The 19,765-nt window shown below is 30.3% G+C and overlaps 2 protein-coding genes across 4 annotated transcripts in view; one reads left to right on the forward strand and one right to left on the reverse strand.

Annotated features, from left to right (window-relative positions):
* LOC107262034 (G-type lectin S-receptor-like serine/threonine-protein kinase At4g27290) overlaps positions 1-15,380 on the reverse strand; it is a 42,941-nt gene extending 27,561 nt beyond the window's left edge. The window contains exons 1-7 of one of the 3 annotated variants that reach the window (XM_048379036.1): positions 13,942-15,378; positions 13,667-13,801; positions 13,358-13,515; positions 13,075-13,285; positions 12,767-13,004; positions 12,535-12,685; positions 12,026-12,435 (exon numbers count right to left, since the gene is read on the reverse strand). In XM_048379036.1, coding sequence (XP_048234993.1) covers positions 12,130-12,435; positions 12,535-12,685; positions 12,767-13,004; positions 13,075-13,285; positions 13,358-13,515; positions 13,667-13,801; positions 13,942-15,235 — 2,493 coding nt within the window. In that variant the 5' untranslated portion in view covers positions 15,236-15,378 and the 3' untranslated portion in view covers positions 12,026-12,129. Of the gene's footprint in view, positions 1-12,025; positions 12,436-12,534; positions 12,686-12,766; positions 13,005-13,074; positions 13,286-13,357; positions 13,516-13,666; positions 13,802-13,941 lie in introns of those variants that run through there. The other 2 variants (XM_048379038.1, XM_048379037.1) reach the window with 2 other exon arrangements.
* Positions 9,884-11,903, forward strand: LOC8259001 (NAC domain-containing protein 2). Its single transcript, XM_048379042.1, has 3 exons — positions 9,884-10,316; positions 10,970-11,247; positions 11,344-11,903. The coding sequence occupies exons 1-3, from the start codon at positions 9,941-9,943 to the stop codon at positions 11,677-11,679; spliced, it is 990 nt and encodes a 329-aa protein (XP_048234999.1). The 5' UTR covers positions 9,884-9,940; the 3' UTR covers positions 11,680-11,903.
* Positions 15,381-19,765: the final 4,385 nt, after the last annotated feature.

Below are 19,765 nucleotides of genomic sequence, written 5' to 3' on the forward strand. Positions count from 1 at the left end.
GACAGTTTGAGTACAACTTCAGGGTACTTAAACTGGGAAGAAATGACATGGTCCTCGGAGTGGATTGGATGAAGCATTTTAGCCATATGTTGTTTGATTTTGTAAACATAAAAACTATCGTTCAAGAAAGGAATGGACCAGATTGAGCTTATAGGGATAACTAAGACATCAAACCTCAGATCCATGACTTGCAAAGGCTTATAAAGAATGATAAAAAAGGGGTGGCATCAATGTACCGGGCAATTATTCTTTGTATCTTGTGTTCTTAACCTTAAACAACAATTGCAACCCACCTTGAGCAAACCTGAAATACCTATGATTATTCACACCTTGTTGAACCAATATGCATATGTATTTGAAGAACCCAAATCCTTATCCCCAAACAGACCCCGTGATCATGCTACTCCATTATGCTATTCCCTTAAAAAATGAGTCCCAACCAGTGAACATAAAGCCATACAGGTACCCTTATTTCTAAAAGAATGAAATTGAAAAACAAGTTAGAGAAATGCTCATAAATGGCATCATACAGGCTAGAACCAGTCCTTTTGCATCACCTGTGTTGCTAGTAAAAAAGAAAGATGGCAACTAGAGGTTCTATGTTGACTACAAGCAGTTAAATTCACTAACTATCAAGAATAAGTTTCCCATTCTTATTGTAGAAGATCTACTGGATGAATTGAAGGGTGCTAACTACTTTACAAAGTTATACCTAAGGTCTGGTTATCATCAGATAAGGGTTCAAGTTGCTGATGTATACAAGACAACCTTCAGAACTCATCAGGGTCATTTTGAGTTCTAGGTCATATGCCCTTTGGCCTCACCAATGCTCCTGGCTCTTTCCAAGCCTTAATGAACAACATTTTTCAATCATATACCATAAGGTTTATTCTGGTATATTTTGATGACATCCTGATATATAATCCAACCTTGGAATTTCATCCTTCTTCACTTCTTTTTTTTCTTCTTCTTCTATTTCTATCACTATCTAAATTCTATACTAGCTGCTGTCATCTAATGCTACAGGATCCTGAAACCTCCTTCCACAGTTCTTTAAGGGTTTAATTATCAAACAAAATTTAAATTTTGTATTTATTGTCAAATTCAAGTACATATTTTTCAATTTTTAAATTTCTAGCACTATCTTTTTATATTGATTTCAATTTTAGACTTTAATAAAATTAACCGTCAAATTCACTAACGTGGTATAAATTTCAATTATAATAAAAATGAATTAATTCATTATTAAAATTTCTTGACTAATCATAATACTAAGTTATTATCATTTAAGTATATAAAATTAATTTTTTTAATTTTAAAATTTTATTAATCTTATATGCTAAAGCCACAATATTTTTAATAATAGAAGTGTTGATTCGATCCTTCTTTTTTTATCATCAAAATTCATGCCACCGTTAGAAATTATTAGCAGCTCATTTATTCATTGATATTACTGATTTCGTTAGTGATGTCAGCAAGTAAACTAGTTACTTCCTTTTCTATTTTACTTGCTCCCCATGTAGGCAAATGTTCTCAGCCAATGCATCTTATTTGAGTTTGTTTTGTATACATACTTGATATTGTTCATTAATAAAGTTTAGCTAGATTCATTCAATTAATTATAAAAATTATTATGGTATCAAACTCAATAACAAATTTTCTTTCTTTCTTGTATTTTCTCAGTGTTTTCTTAGTTGCCAAACACTATAAACCCATTTTCTTCTATTGATGCTTTCTTATAAAAAGAACAGATTTTGAATCCTTTTTTCTTCTAGTTTCACAATCTATGATTATTTTTCAGATCAAAGTTTCTTTTTTATATTAAAATCTTCTTTGAAGTTTAACTTTCTTAATAAAAATTGATGGTTACAGTTACAAGTTCTTCTTCTTCTAGAACAAGACCTTAAGATTTTTCTTATAGTCCTTATTATATTCATCCTAGTGAGAATCCATCTCTTATTTTGGTTTCTACATTTCTTAATGGAGCAAACTATCATGTTTGTGCTAGGTCAATGCGTTTGGCTTTGCTTTCAAAGAACAAGTGGAAATTTGTTGATGGAGTCATTAGTGTGCTAGATACTGAATATTTTCAATCTATCTAGTCTAGCTTGGGAAAGATGTAATACTCTTGTTATTCAGTGAATTATACGTTCTCTATTTTCATTCATTGCTCAAAGTGTAGTTTGGGTTTACAATATCGTTAACATGTGAAAGGACTTAAAATAATGATTATTTTCAAGGTGATTCTTACAGAACTTTTGACATTCAAAAAGAGATCTATGGTTTAAAATAGAATTCTCTTTCTATTACTTATCACTTTACACAATTGAAGATTTTATGGGATGAGTTTGTGAATCTACAACCTTTGCCTTCTTGTTCTTGTAATCTAAATGTAATTATGGTGCAATCAACATTACTAAGTAATATTATCATAATGATTATGTGATAAGGTTTCTAAAGGGATTAAACAATAATTTTTCTACTGTGAGATCTCATATTGTGTTGATCGAGCCTCTACCTGTGATCAACAAAGTCTTCTCTATGGTGATCCAACACGAAAGGCAGTTAGCAACAACTTGTCAACAAATTACTAAACTTGTGGCTTTTCTTAGCAGAACACAAGGTAGTTACTATTCACATAATGCAGTTTCTTATAATCCAAGAAAGTTTCTTGTTGAATCATAATCTAAACCATAAGGTTTTACTCAGAGGAAATACTTTAACAATTCTGGCACTTAAAGGCCATTTTGTACATGTTGTGGTTTTACTAGACATCCAATAAATATTTGTTACAAAAAGCATGGCTATCCTCTAAGCTATAAGCCAAAGCCTCAGACAATATCAAAATCTTGTTACCAATGCTGCTTTTGGGGATCAAAGTATTGATGATTTTGCTAATATTGGTGAATATACTCATCCTTTACTATCTGGTTCTAATAACATTCATCTGCATATAGTAAAACAATAGAACTTACATCTAAAAGGTATGATCAGCTCATGGCTCTCATTGATAAGATTGGAAAATCAATGATTGATAATAAGATTTGTGCAAATTCTTTAACTTCCAACTTCAAAGCTTTCACAAAAACCTCAGGTAATCCTTTTTGTTATAGTACCTTTACCAAATCACTGCACTAATATAATTGGATATTAGATTCTACTGCAACTGATCACATGACATGCTCATTAAGCTTTTTCAGAACCTGCATTATTGTTTCACACATCTTTGTTAATCTTTCCAATGGTGAAAGAGTTGTTACACATAAATGCACAATTCAACTTTTCTCTTTTTTTTATTCTTACAGAAGTTCTTTTCATTATGGTCAGATCAACATTACTGATACATATGTGTTGAGGAGCTTGCCACCAGTTACAATTGATGGAAAACTACGTGCAACAGTAAACGAGATTTCATTTGTCAATCCTGATACACCAATCAGGCTCGCTGACCTGCACAAGGTGAAGGGTGTTTACAAGCTCGATTTCCCCAATAAGCCACTTGATAGGTCTTCTCGGATGGACATATCTGTCCTTAATGCTACATACAAGGGGTTTATCCAGGTCATATTGCAGAACAATGATACCAAAATGCTGAGCTTTCACATGGATGGTTATTCATTTTTTGTGGTTGGGTAAGTATGTTTGCTTTTTTAATTTGTGCTCTTTGACTTGTGAAGCATGTAATAATCCGATATTTCAATGCAGGGATGGACTGGGAATTTGGACCGAGGACAAAAAGGTTCATATAATAACTGGGATGCCATTTCTCGCTCCACAGTAGAAGTTAGTATATCTATTAGGATCTCTATTCCTATGTAGCTTAAAGGATGCTTAAGTTCATATTTTGTGGTAGAATAAACTTAGAGCTCATGTTTTTTTCCTGCAATTGATGTGTTCTTTTCCATAATGAAAATATCATGGCCTTTATCATATGATTCAATCTACTTCTTAGTTACTTGGATTATAATAAACTCCTTTTACTAACCATATATAAAATTCTATTGTCTCTTCTAATATATGGCACTACAGATTAGGTCACTTCTCTAATTCTAGAATAAAGCTTCTAAGCAACTTGATAGTTATATTTTTGTACCTAGTCATGTATATTGTGATGTTTATCATTTAGCAAAACTAAAAAGTTATCATTTTTTGTAAGTACTAACATAAGCAATAATACTTTTGATCTTGTTCATGTTGATATATGAGGACTTACTCTAGTAGTTTCTTTTATGATTACAAATACTTTCTAACTGTCATTTATAATAAGAGTAGATACACTTGGATTTTCTTATTAAAATCTAAATCTGAAGCTAAACTTCATCTTCAACACTTTTATGCCTTTGTTGAAACACAATTCTCCACCAAAATCAAATGCATTCATTTTGATAATGGATCTGAATTTAACATCCATGTCTTTTATGCTTCTAAAAGGATTGTGCATCAAACCACTTATGTTTACACACCTGAGCAAAACATTGTTACTGAGAGAAAACATTAACATATTTTAAATGTTGCAAGAGCTTTAAAGTTTCAATCTGATATTCCTTTGTCTTTTTGGTCCACTTGCATTTCTCATATTGTTTACTTACTCAACAGAATCCCATCTCTTGTCATCAATAATAAAACTCCTTTTAACATCCTTTTCTCTAAACCTCCAACCTCTTTAAACCTCAAAGGTTTTGGTTGCTTATGTTATAATGCCTCTATTTCTCAACTTTGTTCTAAATTTGATCCTAAAGCATACAAGTGTGTGTTTCTAAGCTTTCCTCCTTATACAAAAGGCTATTGATTGTTTAACTTACAAAAATAGCAAATTCTTGTTTTTAGAGATGTTTCTTTCTATGAGCATGTCTTTCTATTTAAGGTTGCTTCTGTATCTTATACCAATAATCTAATTTATACTTTACACATCATAAACTCTTACTATATCCCATTACAAACACTACTTCTCCACCATATCCAATACTAAAAACTATTATGGAAACTCTTATTCTTGTAAACATACATACTAATCCTATCCTATTGCCTTCTCCTATTCCTAGAAGATGCTTCAGAACCATAATCCCTCCTAATTACCTATCATCATATGATTATTTGTTACCTCACTGAAACTAACTTCTAGTCTCTGTACCACACCTCATCCTATTATCAACTATATTTCCGACATCAAATTATCACTATCCTATAAGACTTTTGCAGTTAATCTTACCAAATCACTGAACCAAATTATACAAAGAGGTCATCATTGAGCAATGTTAGAAGGATGTAATGACTGCTAAAATTATAGCTTTGCATACTAATAACACTTAGGAATTGACAATACTGCCAGTAAAGATAGTGCCTATTAGTTGTAAATGGGTTTATTGAGTTAAATACGATTCTGATGGCTCGGTTAAGAGATGGAAAGGATGGCTTATTTCTAAGGGATATACTCAGTAGAATGGTATTGATTACATAAATACCTTTGCTCCAGTAACAAAGATGACGACTGTTAGGACTCTTTTATTTGTTGTTGCTGTTCAATATTGGCATTTACACCAATTAAATATCAATAATGTCTTTTTACATGGGGGATTAAATGAAGAAGCGTACATGACCTTGCCTCCTAGATTTCATGCATCAAAACCAAATCAAGTATGTAGACTACATAAGTCTCTAGATGGTCTTAAGTAAGCCAGTCACTAATGGAACTCTAAGCTCACATCAACTTTGCTAACTCAAGGGTTTGTTTAAGCTAAGTCTAAACCTTCATTGTTTATTAAAACCTCTAGTCATTCCTTCATTGCTTTGTTGATATATATTAATGATGTTATTTTAGCAAATAATGACATGACTCAAATTGATTTGGTTAAGCACTTTCTTCATGCTATATTTTAAATCAAGGATTAGGTACTCTCAAATATTTTCTTAGTTTGGGGAATTATAAGGTCTTTTACTAGCATCAATCTATGTCAAAGAAAATATGTTATTGACATTTTGACAGACACAGGTTTCTTAGAGTATAAACCTACTGCCACTCCTATAGTAGTTAGTCTTAAGCTTTCAAATGACTTAAAGTTGTTACCAGATGTTGCTACTTATCGAAGGTTGATTGGAAGGTTGCACCACAAGGCCAAACATTTCTTCTGCAGTCTAGCAACTTTCTCAATTCATGGATGCTCCAATAGTTCTCCATCTCCAAACTGCTCTCAAGGTGTTGAGATATCTCAAGAAGACTCTTAAACAAGGTCTATTCTTTCCAGTTCAATCTTCCTTGCATTTAAAAGCTTTTTCAGACTCTGATTGGGCTTCCTACATTGACACAAGAAGATTGGTCATTGGCTTTTGTGTGTTCTTGGGATCCTCTGTTATTTCTTAGAAATCTAAAAAGTAACAGACCATCTCTAGGAACTCCTCTGAGGCTGAGTTTTAAGCCATTACTTCTATTTCTTGTGAATTTTCATGGTTGCAATATCTTTTGCATGTACTCAGTCTGCCCTCTTATATTGTGATAACTAATTCGCTATTCATCTTGCACATAGTCTAGTGTTTCATAAACGCTAAAAAACATATTGAGCTGGATTGTCATTTGGTTCGTGAGAAGATTGCTTCTAGCTTGCTTTATCTACTTCTTATTTCTACTCACAACCAACTAGTAGATTGTCTTACAAAAGCTTTGCCTGGTCCTGCCTTTTATTAGTCTATTTCCAAGCTGGGCACTCAAAACTTGTATGCTCTAGCTTGAGGAGTGCTATAAGCAGCTCATTTATTTATTGAATTAGTTATTTTGTTATACTGATGTCAACAAGTCAATTAGTTACTCCTTTTTCTGTTATTAGCTTGCTCTCTGCGTGGGTAAATGTTCTCAACTCATGCATCTTATGTGAGTTTATTTTGTATATATACTTGATATTGTTCATTAATAAAGTTTTAGCAGAATTCATCAATCAATTACAAAAGTTATTAGAGATCACATCACTAAAGAATAAGAATTACAAATAATTTATAAGGATTAAAATCCAACCAACCAAGTAGATAATTTACACTCCTCATTTATTTATTTCTTTCCTTAATCAGTTAATTTGAATCCTAATAGCCATTAGTTGATAATTTTTTCAAAAGCTAAAATTAAAATTAATACTAAAATATAATGGTGAAGTTAAGAATTTAAAAACTACATATTAAATTTGATAATAAATGTGAAGTACATTATTCTATTTGACAATTAAGCATTTCTTAAAATTTATGTGTAATAATTTCTCGATTAAAATAATTCTTCTTGAATTTATAAAATTATACTATATATACTTGAGTTAAAATTAGTTGTTACATATACAAAATTATAATTATTTCATTCGGCAAACCAAATCAGCATGCTTGGGTTACTGAGAGAGGGCAATAGATTAGTCAGATTATAATTACTTATATGATAACAGTTAGCTGAATCAGAAGTATCGAACTGAATTTATCAAAATGTATGCACAGAGACTTTTAAATGTCAGTTCGTGGATAGTTAGACTTACATTTTGTTTGTTTTACACAAAATTATTTTTTCAGAAATTTTTTAGTATCTCATACTTTTAGAGAAATTGAAAAATAAAAAATACTTCTAAATAGAATTAAAAAAAAAACTAGTCATTTACTCATGCGTTATATGATCGTTATTATCATTTAGATTATAAAGTTAAATTGATAGATACCATTTAATAAAAATTTTAATATTTAATATTAATATATAATACTTTAAAAAATAATAGCAAACTAACTATTTTTAAATATTTTTAATTTTTAAAATTAATATATAATACTAAAATTAATTTTTAAAATTTTAAAATTTTATTTATGCAATAATATAAAAATTATTTTAAGGATATTTATTAATTAATTTTAGTATTATATAACTTAATACTATAATTGATATTAATATTTTTAGGATTAAAATTTATTATATAATTAAAAATTAATTGATCATTAAATATAATATTAACAATATAATTTAAGATATTATTTTCTAAAATTAGTATTATTATTTAATTAAACAACTAATTTATTAGTTAATATAGTATTAAAATATAATTAATATTTTATTTTTTAGGAAAAAATTAATATCATTATCTGATTAGAAAATTATTTATTTATAATATTAAAATATAATTGATATGCTATTTTTTAAGATAAAACTAGTATCATTATCTGATTGGAAAACTATTTATTTTTTTTTATAAATTTAAGAAACTATTATTAGTTAACACAATATTAAAATATTTATTTTTAGAATTAGAGTCGGTGTTTAATTAGAATTTAACTTATTAATCCATAAATTAATAGAAAAACTATAAAATTACACATAAAATTAAATCCTATGTGGCAAATATAGTACACATGTCAAAATAAAAATTCTATATGTCAAAAATTAAGCACACGTGTCAAAAAAATTTTAAGTTTCGGAAATAAATAAATAAATATATATATATATATAGATAAATAATTAGAACTAAATTCCCTAAAAATAAAAAAGATATCTCTTTAAATTAGTACAAATTTATCAAAGAGAATGAGTTAATAAAAAAATTATATAAACTAGTTATTTATCCGGACATTGCATTGTTATTATTTTTATTTTTATTATAAATAATAATATAAAATTAAATTTATAAACAATTTAATAGATTTTCAATAATTTATAATTATTTAAATAATTTTAAAAAAATGTGAATTAAATATTTGTAAATGTGACTCTTAAAAAAAAATTCAATTTTTTGGAACTTTATTAATGAAATAATATGAAAAATTACTTTAAAATTATTTATTAATTAATTTTAATATTATATAATTTAATACCATAAAGATAATTGATATTATTTTTTTAGGATTAGTGATTATTGTATTTAGGAGACTAATTTATTAGGTAATGTAATATTAAATTTATAATTTAAAAATATTATTTTCTAGAATTAAAATCTCTATTTAATTAGAAAACTAGTTTTTAGTTATTATAATATTTAAAATATAATTATAATGTTACATTTTGATATTTAAATTATTATTTAATAAAAAATATAATTTATTAATCAGTAAATTAGTAATTTTAATTATAAAATTATATACAAATTCAAATTTATGTGTCAAAAATTAAATATATATATATTAAAATAAAAATTATTAAAATAATAATATATATTAAAAGAATTGTGTCTCAAAATTTAATATATCTAGTATACATATACATACATGTAAATTTACTTCAATTGTTATATCAATTAACCAAAACTTCAGGTGACCCCTCTGGTCACCACACCACCGGTAATGAATAATTGCCATTGATTACCGGATTACTACTGAAAGAACAAAGTTTCCGTTGCTCTACCAAATAACATATCATGTTTGGTCATATAGGAAAGTATAAAATTTAACAAGTGTTAATATTTTCATATACCATTCGTGGAAAGAATTGCTATTTAATTCAAAAAAAGAAAAACCAAGTTGTTGTTTATATATAACTAAGCAATAAAAGAACTGTCTGTATATGAAAAAGAAATTTTTGAACCATGTATTGATAGAATTTATATCCCACTTTGCACCAAAGGAGTAATCTCTACAAAATCTAATGAAAAATATACAAGGCTGTTAATTTTATTTTTTAAAAGAAAATTGTGTTTTCATTTTGATAGATAACTATTAAAAAATAATTAAAATATCCTGAGATAAATAAGAATTAAACTTAAGTGAATCCGACCAATAAGAAAGTAGTTTAACTGGGTTAAGACTCAAAACTATTTGATATGTAGAAACGACATCAAAAAAGATATATACTACCTAGAAAATTCAGGGTAGGCCCTTAAAAGAGAACGAAAATATAGGGTAGGGATTTTGTTTTAAAGCCTTTTTTATGATTGGTTTTGTTATATAGATTTATATACCCCTTCAGAAGAACCTGCTTTCCTTCTCTTAGACTCCAACAATGGAAGACCACCGTGAGCAGAAACTTTTTGCCATAATAAACCCTAATAATGAGACCAAGAACACTACTCCTACAAATCCTGGTTTGTCGTCCACCAATGACGCTACTCCATGCCGTGGAACTATCATCAACAATGATGATGACAATGGTTCTGATGCTTTCGTTGGAACTGTGACTAACAATTCTCAAATTGTTCCTGTTCATCATGAGGATGATTCTTATTATTTCAATTCCTTTCCTCCTGGATATAAGTTCAAACCCTTTGACCGAGAGCTGGTTGTCTTTTACCTTCAGAAAAAGATCTTGCATGAACCATTGCCACCTAATAGGATCAGGGAAGTTATTCTGTACAACTATAATCCTGAGGAACTTGCAGGTTTGCTTGGAATAAGTTTTTGTTTCTTTTTTCTTTTTCTATTTATAAAATTTTTTATCTCTGTCCATAAATCAAAATATAATACGCGTTCGTTGAAGTAAGACATGTTGTATAATGCTGTCTCTGTGATGATCTTTTGATAGAAGGTTCAGGTATTAGCTATATTATGAATATATTTTCATTCTACTTGAACATCATAATATCTATTTGATTTTTTTTTTTTTGTACCATCTTAAAGCTTTTATTTTTCAGATTATTTTTTTTCTTGCAATATATATTTCGGAATACATAAAAGCATGGTAGGGCTAAGAAATTAGTTATAGATTCTATGTTTCTATGATTAAATTTTGATAATAATGGTTCCAACTATATCAAATTTAATTTAGAAGCTTTTTTTTTTTGGGAGAATAAAAGGAATTATGCAAAATATTTAGATGAATAAATGACTTAATTTAGATGTTTAATTAGAAGCTAAGATTTAAATATGGAATCGAAGTCTTTCACATTAAGCATAATGTATGTATTAATTTATCAAGTTGATTGGTCCTAAAAAAGTATTAATCATATATGGAAAAAATATTTAGCTAATTATTTTATTAATCTACTTCCACTTTTCTCCATTTCCGTTCATTAATCTTATTTTTCTTCAACAGCTAAATATCTTCCAAATGAAGACAAGGAATGGTACTTCTTTACTCCAAGGAATCGCAAGTATCCAAATGGAGATAGGCCGGATCGAGCTGCTGGAAAAGGATATTGGAAGGCAACTGGAGCTGACAAATCCATTAAGTTTCATGGAACTGAAGTTGGATTTAAAAAGTCTTTAGTATTCTATAAAGGGAAACCTCCAAGGGGTGACAAAACTGACTGGATTATGCATGAGTTTAGAGTAAATGGTCCTCCTAGAAGTAAAGGAGCCGGAGACATGAAGGTACAAATATATTTTCTTAGAATGCAGCTCTTATTTTAGTTTCTCCTATTGTTGGAGTAATATAACAGAAAATCTAATGAAATTTTATGTTGGCAGCTTGATGATTATGTTCTATGTAGAATTTACAAGAAGTTTGATAGAACTAAAGTTTCAACTGGCTCCCAAGCTCAGACAACAAAAATGGTGAATCGTCCTGAAATAGGGAACTATCTGTTTCCAGCAGGTGCATTTCCCTATTCTTATTGCCATTATCAACATTGTCAGTCTAATGGAGCTCCGGAATACTATGAACCACCACCATTCGATCATTCATTGCTGGAACCTCCAATGTCATTTAGTACAATGCCTTTTCCAGATGAAACTCTGGGTGGATTCACTAACTTGGATCCATTACAATTACCCTTTGACCCTAATGGCAACAGTGACAAGTGACTAGCAGCATCAATGACTAGTAGGGATAATGATAAAAATGGTCACTTTACAAATGAAAAAGTGACAGGTGGTAAGTCTATTGGTCATTTATATTATTATCCTAGGGACTAGTTTACTGCTTTAGCTTTTACCTACATTATTTTGCTTTATCTTCGGTTAGGTTACATTTTCTTTGGTTGCCTCCTATGCGTTTATGGATTTCTTAATTGGTTTTTGTTATTATAAGCAATGCACTTGTTTGGTTTTGTTACATATTATCTTCGGTTAGCTTTAGCACTTTTTATAAGTATTAGTGCACTTGGTTGGTTTTGTTACATAACCTTATATTCAAAATAACATTAGAGTCTTTGCAAAAAAAGCATTAATCAATAGAGTATCAGATACCTCTTATATACATCTCACAATTCACAAGGTAAGCATATTTTCTTTATAGTTCAAGGTAGTAATCTTCTACCGAGGTTCCAGCATTGTCATAGTGATTTCATTTGTTGAAGTTGATTTGTAATAGCTTGAAGAAGACTCATCTTCAGGCAGATTCCTTTCAGTGAAAAATCCAGGCTGCTTTGGTTGAGGCAATGAACTCTCACCACCCAGCATTAGTACCAAAGTAGACATGTTTGGCCTGTCCTCAGGTCGCTGCTGCACACACAGTAAACCTACATGAATTCGTCGAATGATTTCAGAAAGGGCATTGGACTCGCCTAACATATCATCTAGCAGTTCTAGCGGCTTTTGTTCCATCCATAATCTCCATGCCTGAAACATGTCAAAGTGGAAAGTATGCTTATTCCTTAATAATAATTTCACACAAGCATATGGTAAAATAACAATATATTAACATTCTTTAGCACTTACATGTCCAAGAAGGTTATGAAGATGATCATGGCTGTAAAATCCTCTGTTTCTCCTTCCACTCACTATCTCTAATACTAACACCCCAAAACTAAAGATGTCAGATTTCATGGAGAAGAGTCCGTCAACAGCATATTCAGGTGCCATATAGCCGCTGTAAAAGAAATTACAAGAATAAAACAAGTTCCAGAGAAAAACAGACACAGAATTATACAGCTAACTTAGCTACACTTACAATGTTCCCACAACCCTGTTTGTATTAGCCTCAGTTTGATCTCCACCAAATATTCTTGCCATTCCGAAATCTGAAATTTTTGGGTCCATATCTTTATCAAGTAGAACATTACTAGCTTTGAGATCTCTATGGATAATCCTGAGTCTTGAGTCTTGATGTAGATATAGAAGCCCTCTAGCAATACCATCAATAATGTTGATGCGCTTATTCCAATCCAGTAGCTTTCTTCTTGATTGATCTAACAAATTTCTTATTCATGTTAGAAAAAGACTTTGCAGAATATATATATGATAAAGAGAGGAACAAACCAAAAATGAAGAAGTCCAAGCTTTTATTGGGCATGTATTCATAAATCAACATTCTTTCATCTCCTTCAATGCAACAACCAAGAAGCTTCACAAGATTGCGGTGCTGAAGCTTCGCAATCAACAGAACTTCATTCTTGAACTCTTCCAGTCCTTGACCGGAACTCATTGAAAGTCTTTTTACTGCAATTTCTTGCTCGTCAAATAATGTGCCCTGGAAAATTCTCACTTGAGATTAGCAATTTACCAATTTTGTCTTTATCTATCAACAGAATTCTATGTTTACCTTGTATACAGGTCCAAAACCACCTTCTCCTAGCTTGTTCTCGCTTGAAAAGTTATCCGTGGCTTTCATTATCGTAACCAAGTCGATCACGGGCAGCTCCAGGTCTTCGTTTCTGCTTTTGCTGTTGTAATCCCTTCCCTTTATGCTTCTCAACTTGTCTGAAAACAAGTAAAAATATCATGCATTTGTCACCAATGTCGTTGTAATATAATGCAAAACAGAACAGGATGGCTTTGAAGTACTACCTAATTAATTGCATCTCAGAAACATCAAACACTTTAAACTAAAACTAAATAAGAATGAACGTACCTTGGATTTTATGTTTTCTTTTTTTCATGCAGAAGATCCATCCCAGAACAAGAATTCCTGTGCCTAATGTAGTGGTACAGACAATTATTCCTACTCGCCTCTGCCTCCTTGATTTTTCCTTCTTTTTTATGCCATCTTAAATTTTAAAAAAGCAGAGTTAGTATGCAACAATTCAAAAGTAGAACTAGTAGAGATCTCAACAAGTTGCTAAATGTCTTTAACTTGCAAAACCATCAAGAAAATCGGAGAATCTAAATCAAGAACAATTAGGTTACCTAGATATGAAGCAGCCATTCGTACATAGAGATCTTGACCTGCACCAGGGAATTCCCTAATATCAATCAAGTCACTAAACCAAAGCAAGCATCCAGTTCCTTCTGTGATATTTGTACTCGCATACGCGACACAAGAGCAATTTCTCAAGCATAATTCCTCGCATTCCCTAATGTTCATACTCCTATTATACCAAGAGCCAGATGTATCTGGCATTTTCATTTCACTGTGCTTCACAAACCCTTCTCCTCTAGCACAAGCCAGTGCAGTCTTCCTCACGCACCCACCAGACCAATCTTGGAAGCTCCAATCTCTGGCTGATCTGGGTTCAAACCCTTCTAAGCAATCGCACAGAGGTGACTTATTGATGTTGCATTTAGCATTCACACCACAAAGATTATAATTGTCACACTGATCTTCACCGACAGCAAAGTATGTCGCCCAACTATGTGTTTGATCTATCCATGTCATGCGCTGCGTCACTCCTGATGCATTCACCACCAATCTTGATATCACTGAACTGTTTAGAAGATAAATATTGTAGTCAACTTCTTTTTCATTCAACACAAATTCATATCTGTATACAGGATTTGGTCTCAATCTTGGAGCTCCAGTAAAACGAATACCATTCCAAGATCCAGCTCTGAATTTTATCGTATCTCCTTTCTTATACATCAACTGAGGATACCCTTTAGGGTCTATTCCAAAACTATAATCACCTTTAGCAGGATCATCTAAGCTTTTCCAAGAAGTAATAGTCCAGTCCAAGCTAGTAACAAAGTTTCTCCCAAGTTTCATGCCTGGTAAGTTGGTGTCACCAGGATAATCAAAGCTCTGATATAGATAATTATCTGGGCTGGCATCATTATCTTCCTTCACTACAAAATTCCCAGATTCCAAAAGCTGAGCAATTGGGTTTCTTGCATTTCTAGTATTATTAGATGACCAGATGACACCATTTGTGCGATTTAGAAGAAGAAGAGTACCTTGGTAAGTGAAGTTTAGAACTCCTGAATGATCAAGAATTGGAGTTTCTCTATTGGCTACCCAAATCACAGTTCCAGTTGATATTTTCTTGAACCAAATACCTAAGTATCTTCCGGATGAACTACCTGGAGTGAAGAATCCAAGTTCATAAGTTTGCCCACTTGAAACTATGGTCTCCCCATCTCTTATGGACTGACCAGGAGTAATGGTATCAACTGCATTGGATTTTATGATGGTGGACAGTAGGCAAAAGCAGACAAGAAGCTTTCTATAGCCATCCATTGATGTAAGACAAACTTGATCGTACATACAATTACAGCATTTTAAAGGGTATGTTGTGTACGATGGATTAGAGTTTTGGACAGGTTAATGAGTCCTTAGAAGTGAACTACTAGCAAGTAAAAGAGAGCAATGTTATGGTTAAGATTGCTTTGAATTTTCAAGAAAGAAGATAATGAATTTAATGCATTGCTAATTCTTGTGAAAAACTGAGGTTGGCATTGACCCCCACACTTTCAAATTCACCATTGTCACTACTTTTTCTGATTTTGTCATTTAATACTTTATGGTGAAATGCTTTTTTGACTCTTGTTGCATTAACTGCTGTCACAATAGATATCTATCTACTGACCAACCAATAAAGAAGACTTGATCAACAAAAGGTCTTAATCCACCTATTTCCCCCAACTTCAAGCAAACCCCTGTAGATACTAGATGATTGTTTCTGCTATTTAAATTTTATGACTCTTTCATTACATTATTGAATCTTCACTTTTAAAATAGTTTTTTCTTCTTTCCAGTTTAAAGCGCTAATAGCATTCAACTGTTCATTGTTAAAAGCAATTAATTATGCTAATAATATTTATGGACCACCTCAGACTAATTTGATAATCTATGTTTGGATTTCTTTTAGGAGATGTTATATTACTGTCATTTTCATGAATTCCCCCACCACTTACGAAAACCTGGATTATTATATGCTGTAAGCACAATACCTAACTAAAGATCTCTATATTATACCTGCTAATACATTTTTTCCAGGTAATATATATATACTAAGATTCCTTCCCATGATGTTTCTAGAAGGCAATGGCATGGATATTGACTCTCTTTGTTTTCTGGAAATTATCTTCCATTTCTTTACATTTACACTGCAAAACCAAGGCTGTTATTCCATTCATCATAAGTTTGTATTCAAGTACCACCATTATATCACACAAAATTAGAAGTTCCCCCTGACATCCCTATGTTTCGATCTTTTTAGAAACATATTTTTGAAAAGAAAAATCTTAAACCTATATACATTCAATATTTACAACATTTTCCTACATCAATTGGCGTCTAGCTTGCATAGAAACTCTAAAATAGGTTACGTTTCCGTGTCGGATATGTTTCAGTCACCGAAACTATTCAGAGAAATTTTAAAAATTATTTTCTATTATTTGTTATATTTTTTATTTATTTTTAAAAATTTCAAAAAACTTTTTTTAAAAAATTATCTATTTAATTGGAGTTTCCTACTTTAAGAAAGACTTCTAATTTTTTTCTATTTATTTTGCTTTCTATCTATAGATGATTCTTAATTCTTTTTCTATTAAAAATAATATTTTATTATATTAATATTCTTAATTTTTAATTATTTAATATTTAAAAGTCTCTATATATATATATATTTTTTTCATACGTTATTTTCTCTTAGTCTATAGTAAGTAGTTATTCTTTTAAAATCTAGTAAATATCAGCTAGTAATTTAATGGAAAAATTGTACAATATAATATTTATTATATACCAACAATAATCTATTATATTAATTTTATTAATTATATTTTTTATAATGATAAAGATAATAATGCAGTAAAAATTTAAAATAATTATTTACTATTATTTTAATTTTTTATAAATAATTATTATTTATTTAAATTTTATTAAAAATATTAATATGACTTCTAAGTATCTGATTTATTTATTATATATATATATATATATATATATATATATATATATATATATATATATATATATTGTTTCCTAGTTTTTTTAGAAAATTTTGTATTTTTATATGGTGTCGTATTTTTCGTTTTCGTTTCCGAAGAATCTAGATTGGCATAACAAAATATTACTATTTAATCGTTTCTAAATTTTAGAAGTTATATCTAAAAGGAGTTTGTATATTAAAAGTTTTACTAATACATGAAAACAAAGCAGTTTAATTTCTTTTCTTAGCAGATTTAAGTTATACATACAATAAGCCATCTTCTGACGTTTATCATAAAAACAATAATTCAGGTAGTGCAAAAATGAGAGTTAAAAATAAGACCTCTACAGACTACCATCTCACCATTTAATTGCCAAAGTAGTGGATAGCATCTGTCGTTATTTGACTCCATGGAAATTACAAGCCCAGAAATTGAGGCAGAGTCAGGGACATGACCAGCTGATGTTAACAACTAGTAATTGATATAAAGACCTATTTATCTAATGAATTTTTTTGCTAACTAATATTCCAGATCTATGCAAAGACATTATTGCCATGTCCTTTCCTTTTAATCATTTAGAAATAAATGAGATGAGCACTGTTCCATGAGAGCTGCATTCCAAGTCTTCCACGGCTAGGAATCAATGGTCTGCACTAGAGAGAATATGAGTAGCTACCGTGAGCTCAGTTTACAATATGGTAAAACAATTCAAGTTATATTCGATGCGAGTGCTACACACCTCCGGTGTACAAATTATATATATAAGCGACTAGCATCGAAAATATTTCAGAATATAAAAGGAAATTTTAGTTTTATTAAATGACAAATATAATAATAATTAATTTTCAGAAAATTAAATGAGATAACTTTTATTCGAAAATCAAGTATTATGAGGCAAATCAATAACTAAATTAATTCAAGCTAATAAAATTTAAATTTTTAGAATTTCTTTCCTACTCCTATATATATATATATATCCCAGACCAGTCTACAATGAGCTAAAGAAAGATGATGAGGATATAGAGATCGTTTCTACCCCCTCTTCACCATTACCATCTGCCATAACACAAAATCTAGAAGCAGAAATCAGAGCTTTTTGGGTTCCGGGAATAGAACATCATCTGCATAAAGAAGATTTTAAACTCATTTTAATCTGCATCATATTTCTGATAAACAAGCACTGTTCATTTATGCACAATAGTAAGTCCCGTCAGGTGTAAGGGCAGTAAAACTGGTGGCTTGGTTCATATTTGTTTAGAAAGTTATTTTGGTTTATTTTAAAATGAATTTAGAACCATTTTTCTATAGATCTTCTTCTTTCTCAAACTCTTCTACCTCTGAATCTTCAAGGTACAAAAGTCTAGTAAATAGTGAAGAAATCACTATTGAAAATTTTACAAAGCATATTGATGATTGGGAAATACCCAAAGTCCAAAAGAAACAAATTTATGAGTTTTCAAAGTTTTCTCTTTTCAAAACTGATTTTACTATCAAAACTGAAAAAAGAGATATTTAAATTTCAAAGCCTTTTGAAGAAATTTATCTTTTAAATCCAAAGACCCTCCAGAAGCATAAAGAAAAAGATTATAAGTATATCCATATAGGCCTTGTCCAGGTAGGAATAAAGCCCCTTACCAGAGAAGGTTTAGACACTTCCATCTTAGCAGTCCTTAGAGATGCTAGGTTTACAAATTTTTATGATTCTTTATTAGGTACTGTTGAGTCGAGCCTCAATAAAGGATCAATTTCTTTTAATTATTTTCCAAACATTACAATTTCATTAAATGATAAAAATGTTTTAAAGAGCATTGTTCTTCAAATAAAGACACATAATTACAAAATGCTTGAAGGATCTATTCCGATAGCATTGATTTTCAAAATACATTACAAAGCCATTATTTCTGCTTTTGGTTCAAAACACAAGCTTCATTCACCAAAAGGAGAAACCTTATTCTTACAAACAGATCTCTCCAAATCCAACGCAACTATTCCAAAAACCATTCAATGGAAAGACATCACTCTTCCAGAAGAATGGATCCTCGAAGGTGCAACCCAACCTAAATCACCAAAGCAAACATAACCAAATACAAATCTCAAAAATATAACCCAATTCCCATATGGAAAAGTAAAGCTTACATTCAACAGAAAATCAACCTCTTCTAGATTTTCTGATGATGATTCTTCAACATCAACCATAGATATTGGAAGAGTATCAAAAATACCTTCTATTATTTATGCTCCTTACAAAGAACCAACTCCATCTCAAACACAACCCTGATTTTCAATATCTGATTTACCAAATACAAACAATATACTTCAGAATGTTGATTACCAAAGTAATATCCCCAGACCAGTCTACAATGAGCCAAAGAAAGATGATGAGGATATAGAGATCGTCTATATCCCCTCTTCACCATCACCATCTGCCACAACATAAAATCTAGAAGCAGAAATCAATATGATTTCAAAAGATTTTCAAATTGATAAAAAGCTTTTACATGAAGATTTCTATTCAAAGAAAAACAATTCTAAAAAACTTTAGTTTTTTAAGAATTTTTTACAAGAAAAAGACAGTATTCAAGAAAGATATTATCATTTTTGCATTCAAAACAAAGTCCAAATCAAATTTTTTGATTGGTTTCAAATTTATTGCAAAGAAAATAGTATTCTTTATCCTTTCAAAGAAAAGCTTTTAGAAGAAGGGACAAGGGTTTCGGTTTTTAAAATCTCTTTCAAAACCTGTTTTTGGATTTGAGGATCCTTAATATGCTTGACGGCTTCAAGAAGGACTTCTTGTTGCCTAGTGAGCATATTAATATTCTTTGAAATACTTTCAGAATCTGTTTCAGAATAATCGGATGAG

This window comes from Ricinus communis, chromosome 9, assembly GCF_019578655.1.
Source record: "Ricinus communis isolate WT05 ecotype wild-type chromosome 9, ASM1957865v1, whole genome shotgun sequence".
Classification (NCBI taxonomy): domain Eukaryota; kingdom Viridiplantae; phylum Streptophyta; class Magnoliopsida; order Malpighiales; family Euphorbiaceae; genus Ricinus; species Ricinus communis.

What these genes read in the sequence shown, in the direction of transcription:
- LOC8259001 (XM_048379042.1), top strand. Translation starts at nt 9,941, where the DNA reads ATGGAAGACCACCGTGAGCAGAAACTTTTTGCCATAATAAACCCTAAT. An exon ending in TAATCCTGAGGAACTTGCAG is followed by an intron (nt 10,317 to 10,969) that starts GTTTGCTTGGAA and finishes TTTCTTCAACAG; the next exon opens with CTAAATATCTTCCAAATGAA. An exon ending in AAGGAGCCGGAGACATGAAG is followed by an intron (nt 11,248 to 11,343) that starts GTACAAATATAT and finishes TTATGTTGGCAG; the next exon opens with CTTGATGATTATGTTCTATG.